This window comes from Sesamum indicum, linkage group LG8 (genome assembly GCF_000512975.1).
Source record: "Sesamum indicum cultivar Zhongzhi No. 13 linkage group LG8, S_indicum_v1.0, whole genome shotgun sequence".
In the NCBI taxonomy this organism is placed as follows: domain Eukaryota; kingdom Viridiplantae; phylum Streptophyta; class Magnoliopsida; order Lamiales; family Pedaliaceae; genus Sesamum; species Sesamum indicum.
Window position 1 is genome coordinate 15608487 of NC_026152.1, and position 20063 is coordinate 15628549.

Here is a 20063-nt window from a genome sequence, read left to right on the forward strand (position 1 = left end):
AAAAAAAAAATTAAATTACTCGTTGAACTTTGGGACGTTTTTGAAAAAAATGATAAATCATGGGACTTTTTGTCCATTCACTTATTCTACCGTACCAAAATGTAATTTTGCAAAAAAGAAAAAGAGAGGACTTCTCCGTAATTAGAACTTTAGGGTATAGCTACTGAAAATTTTGCAATTCATCCGTTGTTTTGGTGAAAAATTTCGACCAGCCTCCATTTCGATTCAGTGGATCACTTACCCTTCTGATTTTCCCAACTCCTCCTCGAATTCGTGCAACGATGCAGCAGGTGAGCGAAAATGGTACAGGCATACGTACTACCGAATCAAAATGCAGTTATGCTTTCATTAGTGATTTAACTTTGCTTTCTGAAAATAAAGGCCGGATCATCCGGGTCAGAGGCTGAGGTGACGTGGGAAGATCAGCAGAATATCAATAAATTTGGCAGATTGAACAATCGGCTTCACGAATTAGACGATGAAATCAAGATGGCCAAGGTACTTCCTTGTTTGGATCTTTCCTTTTCCACTTTCTGCATTTGGAGTTGGAACTATTATTTTCTCTTTATTGTTGAGAGCTTTTCAGTTATTTGTAATGGGTTTTTGGAAGATAAGAATTTTCGTGGTTTTGTAGGATTTTCTGTTATGGCAGGGGGGGGGGGGGGAGGCGGAGCCCGCCGTACTTATTTGCTGAAGTTGGTGACTTGATATTGTGTGAAGCAATTAGGGGAAGTTGTGGTAGTAGTAGATTTAAATCAAATAGTTGAAGACTTGGTAATTTTTGAAAATGAACTGACTTGTCTGTGCCGATGATTGAATTTAAAACGTAACTCAGCTCAATTACCTGAAGAAATTAATGAATCATACAGGTGTTGCATAGATGAGGTCTTACTGTGAATATGATAAGTTGGTCTGTGTTGCACGAGTTACAAGTAGAAGATTGCAGACAAGTGTCTGTGCAATGGAAAGAGGTTTTTGTTCTTGGAGTATTGGATTTATTGAGCTATGGAGGAGGCCAGGCGTTATTGGTTAAAGTTCAGTCTTGAACATTTATGTGTTTGTGTTTACGATGTCCCTGAGATAGAAATCAGATCAGAATAAGCTACTGAGTGAACGATCAAAGATGTGATAAGCTGGGGTTGGCTTCTTTGGGTTAGGGCATGATATATTGTAGGACTTTTAAAATGAATTGGATAGTTCAGCTGGTAAATGGCTTCTTTATACATTTTCTGACCTTCGGCTAATTGGAGGGGTATTGAAAGACGAGATACGAACTTAGCACTGCAAAGTGTTAATTGCAAAATTGATGTGACTGTACCACTTCTATAATTTTCTGGGACTTTGTTTGCTTTCTGGTAACTGTGAAACAAACTGGATATTGTCTCTGTTAAAAAGACATAGTAAGGTGCAAAGCAAATTAGCCAGGCTGATTGAAGCAAATCGATCTGCTTGGTCACCCATGAGCATAAAAATGCCAATGCGTATTGAAGGAGTTGAGGATATACAGGAACTATTGATTTTTAGATCTGAGGTGCAATAGAATTTTGTAGTGCAGAGGTTTATATTATGTGCTTTTCTTGCTCGAAAATTGATTAAAGGCTGAGAATCAGTTTTGTCAACAGTATGTTGAGAAATATGAGTGGCTCAAGTATTCACTGCTGGAGCAGATATACAATTTTCTTGCACCACCTGTTCTTTTCCTATCTTTTTTCTCTTAGACGTAGATATGTGTTAAGAAGTTCTTAATCTTGTTGCATGTATAAGCAAAGATGCTTTTATCAAAGCTTCTCAATGGTAGCATTCAGGTTGTTATTGCTTTTCACATCTTGTTTGAAGTGGCTCCATCAGTGGAGATGCACTAGAAATACTTCGGTATACTGCTTTCATCAAATTATCTGATGACTAATAACATCAGGTTCAGATTTGCATCTTGTTCGATCTCTAAACCTGTGTTTCTCTTGTTAATGCTACCAAAAAAAAATGTTTGATCAGGAAAAAAATGAAAGTCTTGAGGATGCAAGCAATGAGTTGATTCTTACCGATGAAGATGTTGTGCGCTTCCAAATTGGTGAGGTCTTTGCTCATGTGCCCAAAGAAGAAGTGGAGAGCAGGATTGAAGAGATGAAAGAGGTAACAAGCAAGAATGTGGAGAAACTAGAGGAGGAGAAGGAATTAATACTCGCACAGATGGCGGAGCTGAAGAAGATTTTGTATGGAAAATTTAAGGATTCTATCAATCTTGAGGAGGATTAGATATTTTGTTGTGTTCAGCTAAGTTTTGTTGTTACGATTGGTTACTCGGTTTGCTTCAGTAAGTACTCATCTCTTAAAATTGTGACTATCAGTTGTCTTTCATCCACTTTTCTTCTAATCCTCTAATTTGAACTTTGACGTATCTGGGTTTTATTGGACAAAAAGATTTAGACAAAAGTTGTAAAGGTGACAGTTCTATTATGCACTATTGTCCTTAAAAGTACATGTTGGGGGAGGAGAAATCGCATTCTTCGTCCCGTAATTAAAAAACCACAGCCAGCGATCTGTTTGTTATTTGACGGAAGAGGTCCATGTGCGTTATCCTCAAGCCTGAAAAATTAATGGAAGAGGTCCCTGTGCGTTATCCTCCAGCCTGAAAAATTAATGGCCATGTTGCTTAGTACACGGCATTTTCCGCCACATAACTAACAGAAGGTTGCCTGAGGATCAAAAGTAAGACTATTCTTAAACTTTTAGGATTAAAAGTGATAATTTTCTAATTAATGGGACCAAATATGGAACAACAAATACAATTTCCCCTCTTGGGAGATGTTGGTCTCCAATCACTGGTTTAAATTAAAGGTACTTTTGAACAAAAACTTCTGTTTAGAAGATGAAGTCTTGGGATGTCTTAAAAAAAAATATGAAGCTTCTTATTTTGGGATAGTTGGAGTGATACTTTGATGCATCAAAATTATGAAATGTCTCTCATCAGTCTGTAATGAGTTTCAGCAGTACATTTAATTATAGGTAGGATGATAACTAGTTATTAGCAATTGCTCGTCTATCTATCTATCTATTTTATTATAAAAGTGCTTATATTTTTTTGAATTTTGCCTAAGTTAAAATATTCCTACTGACTTTTCATATGGTAAGAACTTCTTTAGCAATTAAGTGAATTGAAATTGTAGTAAGCTTCTAAAACATCTATTTATATTTATATCTAGAAATCCCTAATTTTTTATGGCTAATTAAATGTTGGTTAATTACATTAAGAATATTTATTATTTTTTACTGTACGTTAACACATCATATAAACTAACAGACAGAATACACTTTATGTGTGTGCAAAGTAGGGGTAAGAATTTAGCCAATAGGAGTGCTTAGAACAATTATTCCAACAATAAATCTTGACAGTGGAAGGTTCCCTTTTCAGTATCAGGCAAAATTTGGTGTTGTCTGTTGCATATTTTAAGATTCTTTGATGAACCAAGAATAAAAGATCAGACACAACAAAAATTCAATTATAAGAAAACCTTTTGAAATTAACTTTTTGTGCTGTCATGTTTGTCAATATCTACCAAGAAATGATTCTCTCTCCAATCAAAACAAAACACCAACTAATGAGATAAACAAAACACCCGGTACCCGCCCGGGACATCGAGGGTCCTAATTTTTAGAACCCATTACCCGTCTCGACTAATATTTTTTGGACTCGGACCCGTCCCATCAGGGATGGATCTTGATGGGTACGGGTCTAATTGCCACCCCTAACGTCACATTTATCTTTGTTGTTAGTTCTTGGATAAGATTTGTGCTATCTAAGTGGCAAATGAGACTCCACTCTCCCATATCCCACTTGTCTCTTTGAGAGTGATTCTTTGAAATCTGAAGCAAAAATTCCAGCTTCTTCCCAGACAACAACATCCAAGCTGAATTCTCGTTGCCTGAGCCATCACGCTGGAAATCCTGAAACGCCCTCATTCATGATAGTGACCCACAAGAGCCAGAACAACACAAAGCGTGCTCAAGAACACAACAACAAACTCAGAAGCTAGGATCTTGAGGAAGGTCAAACACAAGCCAATTGGAATGGCAACCTCCGCCAATGAACTGGCTTAAAGCCAATTCCAACATTGCCCTATAGCACTGCAAGCTTAATTGGGATTTTAGACATATTCCTAGACTTTGTAATTCATTTGCTCATGATATCTCCAAATGAGCCCATAATACAAACTGGGACGGCCCAGTCCCACCCCCTTTTTCTACTATCATATGTATTTTACGACAATGGTTCAACAATCCCGAAACATTACTTTTTTATATTAATGAATACTTTACCAAATAACAAAAAAAAAAAAAATTGAACCAAAGTGTGATTGTAGCACTTACATGAACATTTATTAAATTATGAGAATTAGAGCTATGATTTCATATGGATCATAGTTTTGTAATGAATGATGCCAAATCCAAATCAAACGAAAGTGTGGAATGAAGGTGGTGGAATAAGAGGGCACATTATCCCATAGCCATGGATGGAGGCAGCCCAGCTTCCATTCTGGCTGCTGTTATTGCATTTAATGACAGGAAAGCAACCTCACATCTGTTGTAGATAGCATGTGTGGTGGTGTAATGGGAAACAGATAAAGAAGAAAGCAACAGTATTATAATTATTAATAAGATATTTTAGATGTGTGTCAGTGGTCAACCAATCACACCACTCACTGACATCGCTGCTGTACAGAACAACAGTACAGATATTATTAAGCCGACATGCTTTTTTGTCCTTTATTGGGATGCTGACCCCTGTCTTCTCTACTCTCTACCCTACTTTACTTCCATCATTTTCTTACTATTTCATCTTATACAAGCATAAACTCACACGGACAACATTACCAACATATGAAAACGGATGAATTTTAGATATTTTATCTGAAATAGAGAGGTATGAACACAAGGCAGGAAACGATAAGAATGCGTTTCAAAATGAGGCAACCGCCTTCCACCTTCCTATCTTAGCTTTTCCCTAGTTAAATATATATTATCACACCAGCTCTACAGCTGCTGCATTTCTTTCAATTCTTTCTAGCTCCTTGTTGAGAGTCGGCTATTAGTTTTCTCTTTGGAAATTCATCTTTTGGGCCAAGTTCTCCTTTCATTTCTTCCCGAGCTTTTTGAAACCAGAATGAACAAGCAAGATATGTTGAAGATTCAGGTACTTTGTTCTGTTCTGTGCATGAATCCATGGAATTGGAGCAGCTGAATTCTTAAATTTCATGTATAAGTTGAAATAATATCTGTTGCTGAGTTGCTTTCACATGTGAATTAGAAATACTTTTATGGTTACGTGTACTGTCGTGAAGTTATTTTGTTGAAATTATGTTCTGTTGAATTTAGGTTAATTTTTGTGTTTTTTTCTTGGGTTGGAATTATAATTGCAGACATGTGTTCTGAGAGTGAATATACACTGTGATGGGTGTAAGCATAAGGTCAAAAAGAAGCTGCAGAAGATTGAGGGTAAGCTGTAAGCAGTGTTTTTTTTTTTTTGGCCGGTCTCGGGGTGATTTATTGTATGTTTTGCTGAGTTATTGTTGGTTGCACTCTCTGTATTTGATGAAAAGCAGGGGTTTACAAAGTGAGTATAGATGTGGAGCAAGGGAAAGTGACTGTGTCTGGAAATGTTGATCCAGCCACCCTTATCAAGAAACTTGAAAAGGCAGGGAAGCACGCCGAGCTTTGGGGGGGACAGAAGGGCCCAATTTCGATAATGAAGGATATCCAGATTCACAACTTCAAGGGTGGGAAAGATAGCAAAACTGAGAAGGGTGGGTTTCAGGCTCCTCAGCTGAAGAAAGATATGAGGTTTTTAGGTAAAGACCAACAATCTGTCAAGTTCAGCTCGCCTCCTAAGGAGGAAGATGATGATTTCAGCGACTTTGATGAGGATGAGGAGGATGAGTTTGATGAAGGTTTTGGTGCTCTCCAACCACCTAGCAAGGTGGCACCTGTTGCTGATCGTGGTGGTCATGGACCCCTAGCTAATAAAGCAACTTCACATGTCCATTTGAAGGGCAATGATGGTGCTAATAATGGTGGGAATGGGAAGAAAGCTGGTCCATTTAATGCATTTCTTAAAGGCGTGCTGGGAAAAGCCGGTGGCAGAACTGTAGGGAAGAGTCGCAATAAGGCTGGAAATCAAGATGAGGGTGGGAAATATAGAGGGAAAGATGGCGGGTTGGAACCCAGAGAAGGTAAGATGGGTGCAAAGGATGGCGCCCATAAAACTGGTGGTGGGGATGGAAAAACTAATGTGAGCTGGAATAAGAAAAAGGGAGACTTTATGGTTGGTGGGGATGGAAAAACTAATGAGAGCGGGAATAAGAAAAGGGGGGACTTTATGGTTGGTGGGAATGGAAAAACCAATGGGAGCTGGAATAACAAATTGGGAGAGAATGTTGATGGAGGTCCAAAACTGGACGTCAAACAGCAAAAATTCAATGAGATAAACGCAGATTATAACGGTGGAGGTGGTATAAATACAGGTCTAATGGGCCCCATGGGGAATTTTCCGGCAGTGCAAGGGCTACCAGCAGCGTCTGCTGTGAACGCTGGCCATTTCCAACGGAACCCTTACAACCAGCAATACATGGCGCAGATGATGATGATGAATCGACAACACGGGCACGGGCAAGGGCAAGATCCCTCCCATCTTTCAATGTACATGCAACCTCAGCCTACCATGAGTTATGGTCCACCACCAGTGACTGATCAATATGCTCATATTTTCAGTGATGAGAATACTAGCAGCTGCAGTGTCATGTAAATTTCAGGAGTATGCTGTTTCTTTTTTATACTCTGGTTGTTGATTTTGTTAAGCCTTTGCTATGATTCACCAACAACACAGAGTTATAGTTTGCTTTAGGTACCTCTTTCTCAAGTTTGGGCCAGACCCAGTTAGTTCTTACACGGAGTGATATTATATTTGTTATGCAGTCAATTACTTTTCTTATCATTTGACTCGTATTTTGACGGTACTAATTGTCTTCTGACAAAATCTTATTTAGTTATGACGGCGTACATATATCATGGCTTCAGAATTTGCAATCAGAACAAGCCATGATGTGATTGTTTTGTTAAGTACGTTTGACAATTTTTCCAATTTTAGCCATTTACGTATATTTTTCGTCCAATACTCAAAATATTTGTTGTATTCTTGCATATTTTTATTAATTGTTAGATGAAAAAATGCACATGAACATTAATATTTAGAATTTTTCTTAACGCGTGAAATGTAATATGAAAAGATTATATAAAAATGAAACTAAATTAAAAAAAAAATCCTAACATATAGAACCCAATAAAACGCGATTTTCCGTTAATATACTATATTAAATTTTTAAAGCTTGATTTTAATCATGTAAAATCTCGATCATTGATTTTTCTCTTAAATTTGGGCCCTTCTCAAACATGTAAATCAGATCCACTCATTATATTAATTAAAATAATTTAGAAATCATTTATCTGTATCATACAGAATTCCAATCATAGATCTACAGCAAATAAAATTGAATGATTCATATATTAAGGTGTAAACTTAACTTTATAGCCAAAAAGTGAAAAAAAAAATCTCATGAAGGGCGCGTGTGTCACACTGCCAGGATCGAGTGGGTATTTTGTCCTATTTTGACAAGTACAGCGGGAGCGTGGTCTGTTGCTTTCAGATATAATTTTTTTTTTACTAATAAAAAATTAAATAATAAAAAATTAAATAACTCCCAGAAGTCCCTCAAATTATGCTCATTTTTATATATTATTATTAGTTTATTTATTCTTTTTATTAATTTATTATCTCAACTTTATAAATTTATATTTTGACATATATAATCATTTTTCGATCTATTTTTCTATCAGAAAAACATGACGTGCACTTATTTGCCCTTATACCTACCCTAGACTTAACTGTGGAGATGGAGATTGCAAGTGCAGTTCTAATTTGATAAAGACCAAAAGAAACATTAAAAGCCATAAGGTCTACTTTACTAATTTTCTTTTTGAAATAGTAGAATGCAAATTATTCAGTTCATTTAATGTGAAAATAGACGGATAGCTATATTTAGAAACTCAAATACTTAAGCAAGGCCTATTATTGGTGGCAATGTTATTTGGAAAGGTGAACATAACTTTAAAAATCTTAGGAGCTTATTTTTGTTTTTGGAACAAACTCTCAGTGCTGTTTCCACATTAACTATTGCTGAATACTACCAGCATAAAACAATTTTGTGAAACTTTTTCCCTCCAATTTTTTTAAAAACATTAGTTTTGAATTGCTTAGGACAAGGTGCAATGATAGGACCCTGCAAAATCAAAGTGATACAATCAACAATGAGCTAGACATTGCCCTGGGCAAACCCAATGATTCGGGGAGAAGAATTTTCTATAAGACGTCTTGAGAACGAATTTTGAGTGTATGCGTGTGTATTGGGTGCATGAGTGAAAAAAAGAAAAGAAAAGAAAAAAGAGCTAAACATGGTTCAAGGATACATGGCAGTCTGTAGTGCCACATTTTTAGATCATAATATAAGGTACATCATGGGTGGTCCATATTAGGTTGGCGCAAGACTACAAAATTATGAGCCATGTTTGACAGCATATGCATCAGATGACAACCAAAAGCATGCCACAAAATGGTAATAGAACAGCTCTAAGTTACCTCGACGTAGTATGTTGAGTCAGATAGGATTGATCAAACACCAGCGAATGTGATACAGCATTAGTTTTTCCATGTCTAACTTCTATATCTTCTTGCTTTCAGTGCTATTCCCTCAAGAATCCCATCAGTGGCGAAGGTTCCATGAAACTCCTGAGGATCAACTGGACCAGGTAGCTTAAAGGAGATCGAGAAGGGACCTGGCGGACACAGATTCTGCGATTGCATTATGAATGCCTGGGAGTATTTCTCAACTGTGATTTCACCAGTCACTGTCACTCCTTTAATAATCACAGTGCCATCACTCTCAACCTCACAGCTAAAATCTCCTGTAATATATTGCGCAAACCCAGTGTTATTGAGTCTTGCTGAGCTAAAATCTAAAGTAATTACAATCGATATGTATCTTCAAGTAAGAGAATGAAAGGCAGAAAGATATTCTAGCTACAGGAAGAAAGGACAAAATTAAAATAGCAACACAAAGGTGAAAACAAATAGATCCACAAAATATTTTTCTAGATTAAAAACAGGCAAACTCATTTTGTGTTCAAGGAAAATTAGACAGGTTAATGGTCTTGATACTCTTAACCATGGGGACATAAACTAATACATCAGTCATAAGTTTAAGGATATGCATGAATGCAGTCGGGACAGGGCAGAGTAACAAGAATCAACAATTAACAAGAGAAACCCCCTGAGGAATAATAATATAGTAACAGAATCAAGAAATTAATTTTGATGAACCAACAAATGAAGTCAAACAACCAAACAACCGGGCATGTAACTTGGTGAGTTTAATTTTCTGAAGAAACTATAAACTTACTCTCATCCCTTCTCACTCCAGGAAGGGACACACGGAAAAGATAGGAATCCTCGGACTCTCCAACATCCATAAGTCCTAAAACTGGTCCCACATGGCCTCTTGCAGCACTTCCAGTCAGTGCAAATCCACATTTAACAGTAGCAACAAGGTTAGCCCACTCTTCCTTAGAAGGGCAAGAGGGAAGGAAAATTATTCCCTGATCGAGATCCTCGCCGTAACTACCAGTCATTTGTGCCAGTACTGGGGAATCATATGATAATGGACTAGCATTAAGTGGAGAACAACTAAAAGGCATTGTGCAATTAGATGGCTCATTACCATCAGGACATGTCTCACTGCAAGGAACATAATTGACACGTTGAACATTGACATGCTGAATTGTATCATGAAGCTTCGATGTTGTCTCTTGCACTTTAACATTATGTAACACTCTGCTATCCACAAATATGTGCTGCATTGCACTCTCCCTATCAAGACGAAAATCTTCCAACCCAGTGAGCCTCTTAAACCTTTCAATATCTCCTGGCTTAATGTAATCAATTTCTGGGTTATTAATGAAGACAATGTCATCAATAGTTTCTTGCTGATTTTTAAATTGAGAGCGTGGATGCAACTTGGAAGGAAAAAGATCATCAAACTGCAGGCATATTCTAGAACATTGAACTGAAATTGGAAGACTTCCATGAATATACTGGAGCAACAAATGTTGCTTCACAACAACAGATGGTTCTGCCTTCCTCAATATATAGTAATACACACTTTCCATTACCACTGTTTTTATGTGTGAGCCAGCCAAGTCATTGGCTTGGTACTCAGTGCAGCCTTCAGCATTTCTCTGCAAAGCAGACTTAAGGGGTCTTCCTTCCTTCAGATTAGGACCAAAATAGACTCCCATGATAAGGTAGAGAAGAAAATACTGATCGTCTGTCAACAGTGCACAGGACATACTTTCCATTTCTCAACCTGCACATGTAGGTTATTTAGTATTCACTACCAATAGAAATCATGCAGTCTTTTATCCCTTACCAAGATTCTCAGGCCTACTACATACAGGCAGAAAGATTTCATGCAATAAATGCCACGCGAAAATTTATAGCAAATTATCAGTAATCATAGACATGTCAGTCAAGATGATGAGTTAGACTTACGAGGAAGGACCGGCACATGCCCCTAATGTCTAATAACCCTTATTGGAAATGTTCTCATTGACTTTGATTAGCATTCTGACTAGCAAAACTCAGATAAAAGATTCTAAGGGGGAAAATAAGTCATTAACCAGCAAGTAAGATGAAAGACAAGATCTGTCACATGTATCATGCAAGCTTCATAATGTTTTGGCAGGACGAAGTTATGCAAGCTCTGCCTGTTGAATGCCTTCCACATCAGATCTTGCTTTCTTTCCCCAGAAAAACAAAGAACACTTAAGACACTCTATGATGTAAATCAAGAGTTTGGACATCAATGACTAAAACCCCAACTTGCTCAAAGACTACAGCATTTCGTTTGGTTCGCAAACCATCTGCTTGGGAAATTGTTAGAGAAAATTAATTCACATTCGATATTCAATCATCAATAGTGGAGAAAATTTGAGAGAATAGTGTCTTTAGTCTATCATACTAGAATAATCATTCGTGACATTTTTAAGTTCTAAGATACTATTGGAACAATCTTTCGATCTCAGAAAAGTGCTAATTTCCGGAGAAGGTTGAGAAAAAATTGAGATGGAAAGTAAGGTTGGGATGCTTGCGAAGTGATTTCACAAGAAAAATATTCCAAATTAAAAACACCTTCCCAATGCTTCCAATTTTCAGCTTAACGAAGAGTGAAAACGGCAACCGAGACTGGACAAAGTTTGCTTAATTTTAGTTTAGGGTCATCTCACTCGAAGGGAAAATTCTTAAATGGAACAAAAAGAAAACATCAAATGATCTGTAGCCCGGTAAAACACCAAATGATCTATATCACGCTACTGCTGCTTTCTTACCATATGATGTTTCCACAGCTACTGCATAACAAATTTTTCATGTAATTGCAGCCCAGCTAGTAAATATAAACAAATAAGAATTTCATGAATCTCAATGTACATGCATTGCAATCACGGAAGCTACCATCGCGATCTCACTGCTCACATACTAATGATCAAAATCAACCGCAATGCAACTTTCTCGAGCCTCGTGCACACACACCACAACATCAATCTCCAACCGCGTGATTATTATTCAACGACACCACCGTAAATTCATGAAATTATGAGTTAAAAAGACGCAGCTTGACTCAGAGAGCTAAACCCAGAAAGGAAACAGCATCTAGAAAAAGGAAAGAGCAAAATCACCAGATATGAGACAGATTTCAGGAAGAGCACCCAAGTGAAGACGAGTATCAGATTTCCAGTAAGAGAGCTGTAGAGATTAGAGAGAGAGAGTGAGAGAGAGAGTTGACGAGTGTTGAAAGTAGAGAAGCAATTCCATCATGCAGTGCCACGAGAGCCACTTTACTGCCTCACCAATTCTCTCATGTGAGATGAATTTAAATAATACAAAATTAATGTATTTTTCGTTTCATAATTTAAATTTAATATACTTTTAATTTTTATTATTTATAAAATTCTCAAAAATAATTTTATAACTTATAAAAAAAATTATTTTTTATCCTGACTCTAACTTTTATTAAAAAAATTGACTGCTATTGTTTTTTTAGAATGGAAGAAATTTGCAACTTTTACTTTATTTTTTCCGTCAATTTCCTAATAAAAGTTTATAAAAAAATTGAAAGTGCTAAATAAATAGGAATAAAAGTGTACATAATCTAAATTATGGGACAGAAAATAGCAATTACCCCTGAATTATATCATGTATATCAAGATTTCAATTATTAATACGTTATTAATAAGTGTAGCACGTTCTATGTATCTGTATAATTTTTAAAATCATTTTAAAGTAAAATATTTACAGAAATTGTATTATTTAATTTTTGTGGAGTAAAAGATACCTACATATATAAGCTTATAAGTTAATATAAATATTTAGAATTGTAAATAATTATTGATATTACATAATGTCGGAGAAATAAAAAAATGGATGAGGAAAAAAAAATAACTACCAATAAATAGTTATACAAGACCATTATAAATGAAAAGGTTAAAATAATTAATTAAATTTGAAATTTAATAAAAATAACAGACCTTAATTAGGAATGACAAGAAAAAAATGCTCTGTCTTAATAATAAAATATTTATAATATAATTTAATTATTCTACATTTATATCTACAAAAATATTTTGATCATTTTTTCATTCCATAAAATCAATTTAATTAGTTTACAGATTTTATCAACGTATTACATTAGATATTATCAACAAAATGTATTACATAACTTGTATTTTAGTTGTCGATGACTCTTAGCTTGAATTGTGAGGTGAAGGCTTTACAATTAAGAGGTTATAATTTCGAGTCCCACTGATATAGATATGTAGTCTACCATTTATAGTAGCGTTCTTTTTTATTATTATTATTTTAAATATATTTGTTAATTTAAAAATATTGATGTATTAAATTGATATTTGAGTTGTCATTAAGTCACAAGAGTTGCAAGTTTATGACTATTAATTGGATGAACTTAAGGGTTTACTCACTTAATTAGATAAACACATCTCCTGGCATTGATTAATTTAATATTTGAATTAATTTATGAGTTAATAAGATTAATGCATGGTGATGTGTACCAAGGTCCAGCAGTACCATACAAGTTGAATGATCTTTTGAGTATTTTAAGATCATTGAAGGACTAACTTGCAAAATATGATTATCACTCTTATATCAAAGTCCGTAAAGTATTTTGGAGAGATACACGCACTGTGGGTATGCTAATGGTTCGAGATGTACAGCAAAGGATTCTTAGTATAGAATTACCTACTGCTGTTAGCACTTGTACGCTTTATCGCTTATGACGGATTTCTTGGCCTTTCGAGGAAACCGCTTAGATTAAGCAAGATGTATTGTACTATTATACTTCTTTTACTTAATGAAATTTACCTTTATCGAAAAAAAAAAGTATTTTAGAAAGAAATAATATTGAAACACTGACTAAAAATGCAAGATCTAGGAAGTTTGATATCGAAATATGTAGAAATAGTGTAGAAAGTGATAAAGATAACAAAAGCTATGAATGGGAGTGCTGAAAATCGTGTGTAAAAGTTGAGAGTAAATGAAAAATGAATGGAAAGTTAGCTGAAAACTTGTTACCTCATTTGGCATACCAAAATCTCTACTTATAGGAATAAAATGAAAAAAATGGAAAGATGTTTGAAGGTGGTTAAGATATCCCTGAATTCATTGGGATGTTTTTTCATTGTGATGGGCTTTATCTAGTTGGTTGCCATATTATATAGGTCTCACGTTAGTAGGAATGAGACCGATCAAATCAACAAGAAAGTAAGCAAAAATCAAGAAAGTGCTTACATGTCATCTTCATTAGCAAGCTATAGCTGGAACATCAAATCATGTTGGCGTGTTTCGATGTGATGTGCATAATGTGACTAATGTATCCGTTGAGTTGGATGGACCATCAACGGGTTGGAATTGGGCTTGGATTGGTTGTTGTCGCGACAACAGGTTGATCGAAGGTAGTGCTTATAGCCTCTTGAGCTACTGGTGTTGGACTAATTGAGCCTAACTTCTTGTCCTAAATGGGTTGGACTTTGCTATTGGGCTCAAAAAAGGATACACTCCCCTCTCTCTAATAGCGGATTACTTGCATTAGACTGCAACAATAGAAACTTTGAGCGTTTGCTAATTCAAGCTCATAATTGTTCAAGAGAAAAGGTTTTTACCTTGGTATCGCCTCTGTTGTGCTGTCAGAGTGGTTATGCTATGATGAGGTAAGACGACAATCACCATTTTATGCTGTTCTGGTCGTGCTTGTGTTGATATTTTGATTAACCATGCTATGTTGTTATGATGGTGAACTGTGTTGTGTTGTTTTTCCGGTAGCTAAGTGGGTTCGAGCTCAAGTAAATAACAACAAATGCACCATACTAATGCATTGTCCACTAAATTAAAGTGGTTTTCATCAAAAAACTCATCAACCACCAGATTAAAGATTGAATAGGACAAACTTAGTTGCAGTTTAGAGGAACCTTAAAAGCACAAGACATATCACCCACTGTAGAAGCTAGTCCTCTTCATGGAGATGTTCCCTACTTTTCTTCTCAGACAGCTTCTTGCCCCTACCACTCGCGAATCATCCAAAGTACTGGCGTCGGAATCAGAGTCTGAATACGCCTTCCTGCCGCAGATCAGCAGAATCATCAAAAGAATCATCATCTGAATGATGGTGACTCCTCCTCCTCCTCCTCTTCTCCTTCCTACTCTTCCTTTTTCTTCGCCTACGCTTCAATTCCTGCAGTTTATACCTGAAATTTACCTAATTCAGAAAAGGACCTTCAAGGTAATCCAACTACCCATACTGCTCAAAAGTGATATGACATTAGAAAGTAAACCAAAATCCAAAATACTATGAATACATGGAATAGTTTACAAAAGCAATTAGCACTGGGTTAACTTTGTATTTCCTAATGCATTTCAACAAAAGCGTAAGCGACAAGAAATATAAATCACACAAGACGCCTCAACCTTTAACAAAGTTAGTATAAAAACTTATAATGGATTTTGATTATTTCATTAAACTTATCTCTCTTCCAAAAAGTTAAATCTAGTGTCTTCTTACAGTAAAGGAATTATCTTTCTAAAGAAGAGCCACAGGAACAACTGTGCCATTTACCAATTAACACCATAGATTCAACAAACTTATAAGCCTAATATCTAGATTTCTGCAATACCAAAACCGCATTACTAGGAAACTGTTACCACTCAAATATGTATGAAATTGCCCATAAGTATTTGAAGGCAAAAAAATAACAGAAAATTGGGTAGGTGAATGATTAGTTCTTTACCTGATAAACAATAAGCCACATGTAAGCACAAGCATGAGTCAAGCATCAGCTACAGCATATATAACTAATTAATTGTTCCTGAGCAAAAGGTCCATTCTTCCTCTTCCATGCAGGTACCCAAAAATCAAGTTGATGCTACAGAAACTACTATATGATTCAATGGTGAAAATTATAGAGACTGCTAATAGTAGGAAGGGAATCAAAATAACTAAACACACAAAACTCAGGGTTCAAAACTACAACATTTTGTAGTGGTAGCTGACAATCAATTTAAGAATTGGTTAGCAGATCATAACCACCCAAGACATTTATCAGATTTTATCAATCATCCACACATATTCTCACACTATATCTCCTCTAGTAAAGTAAATCAATCCAAGACCACTCTTGCTAACAAGATATATTGAAAGGGAAAAAGAAGAGGAACAATGCACTCTCTCATGTCCTGTTATTGCTCTTCATTTCAATAAAAATACTCTTTCATATCAGGTTAACAAAAATGAGAATACACATCTATGCAAGCACACAAAAATATTGTAAAGGACATAAATAGACCACAAAGACACACAATACCCGTAATGACCATAAATATTGCGAAACTATGTTGACATCCTGCACGAGAAAAAAGGTTGTGTAGATAGAAATGAATACTTAAAAATTAAAGGAGAATGACAAATGTAACAAGATGCAGATGACATTCGGTGACGCAGAAGATAAAAGCAACATCTCACTTCTTCTGTGTTCAAAATGGAAGTAAAACATGTTATACAGTGACACACACATACACACACGCACCCCCCCCCCCCACACACACTCATATACACACTCACACACAATAAACACACACACCCCACACACACACTCATATACACACATACAAACACACACTCACCCGCACGCGCACACCCCACACACACACACACACACCCGCACACGCACACACCCCACACACACAATAAACACACACCCACCGCACACACACAAACACACACACCCCCCACCCGCACACACACACATTCCCTACATACACACAATAAACACACACACACACCACACACACACTCATATACACACACACACACAATAAACACACAGACCCACCGCACACGCACACACCCACACACACACACACCCCACACACACACACAATAAACACACCCACACACACTCATACACACACACACACCCACACACACTCATACACACACACACACAATAAACACACACACACCGCACACGTACACAGACACAAACCCCCCCCCCCCCCCACACACACACCCACACACACGTACACACACACACAAAAAACGATGTATAGATAAAGAAATGGAAAAATCGGAATAAGGAGGGGGCATCATTCAACAAAACTTTTCAAGTTTGTGGTCGATAAAATTGAAAAGGAAATGCAGTAGCTGATTAGAACATATAAAAATATATTTCTTGACATCATGATCTCAATAGAAACCTGCTACACCATATCATGATTTTCAGAGACCTAGCAGGAAGGAAATCAAAATGGCTAAACACACCAAACTCAGGTTTCAAAACTACAACATTTTGTAGTGGCCGCTAGCAATCAATTTAAGAATTGGTTAGCCAATCATAACCACCCAAGACATTTATCAGATTATATCAATTATCCACACATATTCTATCTGCTCTAGTAAAGTAAATTAATCCAAGATCACTCTTGCTAATGAGATATATTGAAAGGGAAAAAGAAGTGGGAACAATGCACTCGCTCCTCTCTTATTATTGCTCTTCATTTCAATAAATACTCTTTCATATCAGGTTAACAAAAATGAGAATACACATCTATGCAAACACACAAAAATATTGTAAAGGACATAAATAGACCACAAAGACAAACAATACCCGTAATGAGCACAAAATCTTGCGAAACTATGGTGACATCTTGCACGACAAAAAAGATTGTGTAGATAGAAATGAAGACTTAAAAATTAAAGGAGAACGGAAAATGGGACAAGATGCAGATGACATTCGGTGGCGCAGAAGATAAAAGCAACATCTCACTTCTTCTATTTTCAAAATTGAAGTATAACATGTTCTACCGTAACACACACATACACATACGCACACCTCCCACATACACCCCACACACACACATATACACACACACAATAAACACACACACACTCATATACACACACACACACACACACACGCACACGCACACCCCCCACACACCCGCACACGCATACACCCACACACACCCCACACACACAATAAATACACACACCCACACACACCCCCCCCACACACACATACAGGGCACAGAGCGCACCTTATTGAAAGAAGGTGTACAGTTGTTAAATAGACGGTACATTTAAATATTAGTAGCCGTCCACAAAACTAATACACAAATTTATCCAACTATCATTTAATTAAATTCAGTACTTATTTCAATAAATTGGGCAATAGTTTAGCAATTTTAGCATTATTTAACCAATCTGAAAATTTACATCAGCAAATTAAGATTATTTGTGGCGAGATGAGCAATTTCAGCAATAACCTCACATAGTTTAGCAATAATTTCAATAAGCAAGTACAAAAATTTTAACCCTAAATCAATGGTGATAATCTTAAAAATTTGCCAAAACTTAAAAAGATAAAACTAGAAGATAGAAAGGACTAGTAAAAGATTGGCAAACAAAACAAAACCCAGTGAAGAAAGGAGAGAAAACGGAAATGAACAAAAGACAACCCTAAGAAAGAAAGAAGAAGTGTAATATATGTATTGAGAGAGAAATGCCGGAGCTGCTGCTGAGAGAGAACAGGGAGCGCCCCATCCCCACCCCCCCCCCCCCCCCCCCTCCCCCACACACACACAATAAACACACACACACACCGCACACACACTCATATATACACACACACAATAAACACACAGACCCACCGCACACACGCACACCCCCCCACACACCCCCCCACACAAAACAAACACACACACCAACACACACACACACACACACACCCGCTATGCACACACCCACACACACACACACACCACACACACAATAAACACACAGACCAACCGCACACACACACACTCATATACACACACACATTCGCTACACACACACAACAAACACACACACCCGCTATGCACACACCCACACCCACACCCACACACACACACACACACCCCACACACACAATAAACACACACACCCACACACACACATATACACACACACACACAATAAACACACAAACCCACCACACACGCACACACACACACACAGTCATACACACCCATAATAAACACACACATACCCCCCGCACACGCACACACACAATAAACACACACAGCCACCGCACACGTACACACACAAACACACACACACACACCCCCACATATACATTCACTACACACATATAATAAACACACACACACCCACCGCACACGCCCACACACAAACACACACACGCACCCACACACACGTACACACACACAAAAAACGACGTATAGATAAGGAAATGGAAAAGTCGGAATTAGGAGAGGGCATCATTCAACAAAACTTCTCAAGTTTGTGGTCGATAAAATTGAAAAATAAATGCAATAGCTGATTAGAACATATAAAAATATATTTATTGACATCATGATCTCAATAGAAACCTGCTACACCAGATCATGATTTTCAGAGACCGCTAATAGCAGGAAGGGATTCAAAATGGCTAAACACACCAAACTCAGGTTTCAAAACTACAACATTTTGTAGTGGTCGCTACGAATCAATTTAAGAATTGGTTAGCAAATCATAACCACCCAAGACATTTATCAGATTATTTCAATCATCCACACATATTCTATCTCCTCTAGTAAAGTAAATTAATCCAACAACACTCTTGCTAATGAGATATATTGAAAGGGAAAAAGAAGAGGAACAATGCACTTGCTCCTCTCCTATTATTGCTCTTCATTTCAATAAATACTCTTTCATATCAGGTTAACAAAAATGAGAATACACATCTATGCAAGCACACAAAAATGTTGTAAAGGACATAAATAGACCACAAAGACACACAATACCCGTAATGAGCATAAAATATTGCGAAACTATGGTGACATCCTGCACGAGAAAAAAAGGTTGTATAGATAGAAATGAAGACTTAAAAATTAAAGGAGAATGGAAAATGGAACAATATGCAGATGGCATTCGGTGGCGCAGAAGTTAAAAGCAACATCTCACTTCTTCTATGTTCAAAATGGAAGTAAAACATGTTCTACCGTAATACACACATACACACACGCACACCCCCCCACACATACCCCACACACACACACAATAAACACACACACCCACCGCACACGCACACACACACAAACATACACACACCCACACCCCACACACACACACACACACACCCGCTACGCACACACCCACACACACACACACACACACACACCCCCGCTATGCACACACCCACATACACACACACCCCACACACACAATAAACACACACACCCACACAAACACACACAATAAACACACAAACCCACCACACACGTGCACACACACACACCCCACACACACTCATACACACCCACAATAAAGACACACACACCCACCGCACACGCACACACA

General features: G+C 37.0%; 3 protein-coding genes across 6 annotated transcripts; 2 read left to right on the plus strand and 1 right to left on the minus strand.

Annotated features, from left to right (window-relative positions):
• On the plus strand, positions 131–2395 carry LOC105168885 (probable prefoldin subunit 4). The gene is made up of 3 exons (XM_011089075.2): positions 131–290; positions 382–498; positions 1993–2395. The coding sequence occupies exons 1-3, from the start codon at positions 282–284 to the stop codon at positions 2251–2253; spliced, it is 387 nt and encodes a 128-aa protein (XP_011087377.1). The 5' UTR covers positions 131–281; the 3' UTR covers positions 2254–2395.
• Positions 4848–6985, plus strand: LOC105168886 (heavy metal-associated isoprenylated plant protein 32). The gene is made up of 3 exons (XM_011089076.2): positions 4848–5188; positions 5415–5490; positions 5598–6985. Exons 1-3 carry the CDS (start codon positions 5159–5161, stop codon positions 6794–6796), a joined length of 1305 nt encoding a protein of 434 aa, XP_011087378.1. The 5' UTR covers positions 4848–5158; the 3' UTR covers positions 6797–6985.
• On the minus strand, positions 8398–11989 carry LOC105168887 (increased DNA methylation 2). 4 transcript variants are annotated; one of them, XM_011089077.2, is made up of 3 exons: positions 11836–11989; positions 9504–10466; positions 8398–9009 (listed from the first exon to the last, which is right to left on the minus strand). In XM_011089077.2, exons 2-3 carry the CDS (start codon positions 10456–10458, stop codon positions 8759–8761), a joined length of 1206 nt encoding a protein of 401 aa, XP_011087379.1. In that variant the 5' UTR covers positions 10459–10466; positions 11836–11989; the 3' UTR covers positions 8398–8758. The 4 variants fall into 4 exon arrangements, with proteins under 4 accessions (XP_011087379.1, XP_011087381.1, XP_011087380.1 ...); XM_011089079.2 differs by lacking the exon at positions 11836–11989 and adding an exon at positions 11637–11814; XM_011089078.2 differs by lacking the exon at positions 11836–11989 and adding an exon at positions 11612–11814.

Coding starts and splice junctions, on each gene's coding strand:
- LOC105168885 (XM_011089075.2), top strand. Junction 499..1,992: donor ATGAAATCAAGATGGCCAAG/GTACTTCCTTGT, acceptor ATGTTTGATCAG/GAAAAAAATGAAAGTCTTGA.
- LOC105168886 (XM_011089076.2), top strand. CDS start 5,159: ATGAACAAGCAAGATATGTTGAAGATTCAG. Junction 5,189..5,414: donor AAGATATGTTGAAGATTCAG/GTACTTTGTTCT, acceptor TTATAATTGCAG/ACATGTGTTCTGAGAGTGAA. Junction 5,491..5,597: donor GAAGCTGCAGAAGATTGAGG/GTAAGCTGTAAG, acceptor GATGAAAAGCAG/GGGTTTACAAAGTGAGTATA.
- LOC105168887 (XM_011089077.2), bottom strand. CDS start 10,458: ATGGAAAGTATGTCCTGTGCACTGTTGACAGACGATCAGTATTTTCTT. Junction 9,010..9,503: donor TGGAGTGAGAAGGGATGAGA/GTAAGTTTATAG, acceptor AATATATTACAG/GAGATTTTAGCTGTGAGGTT.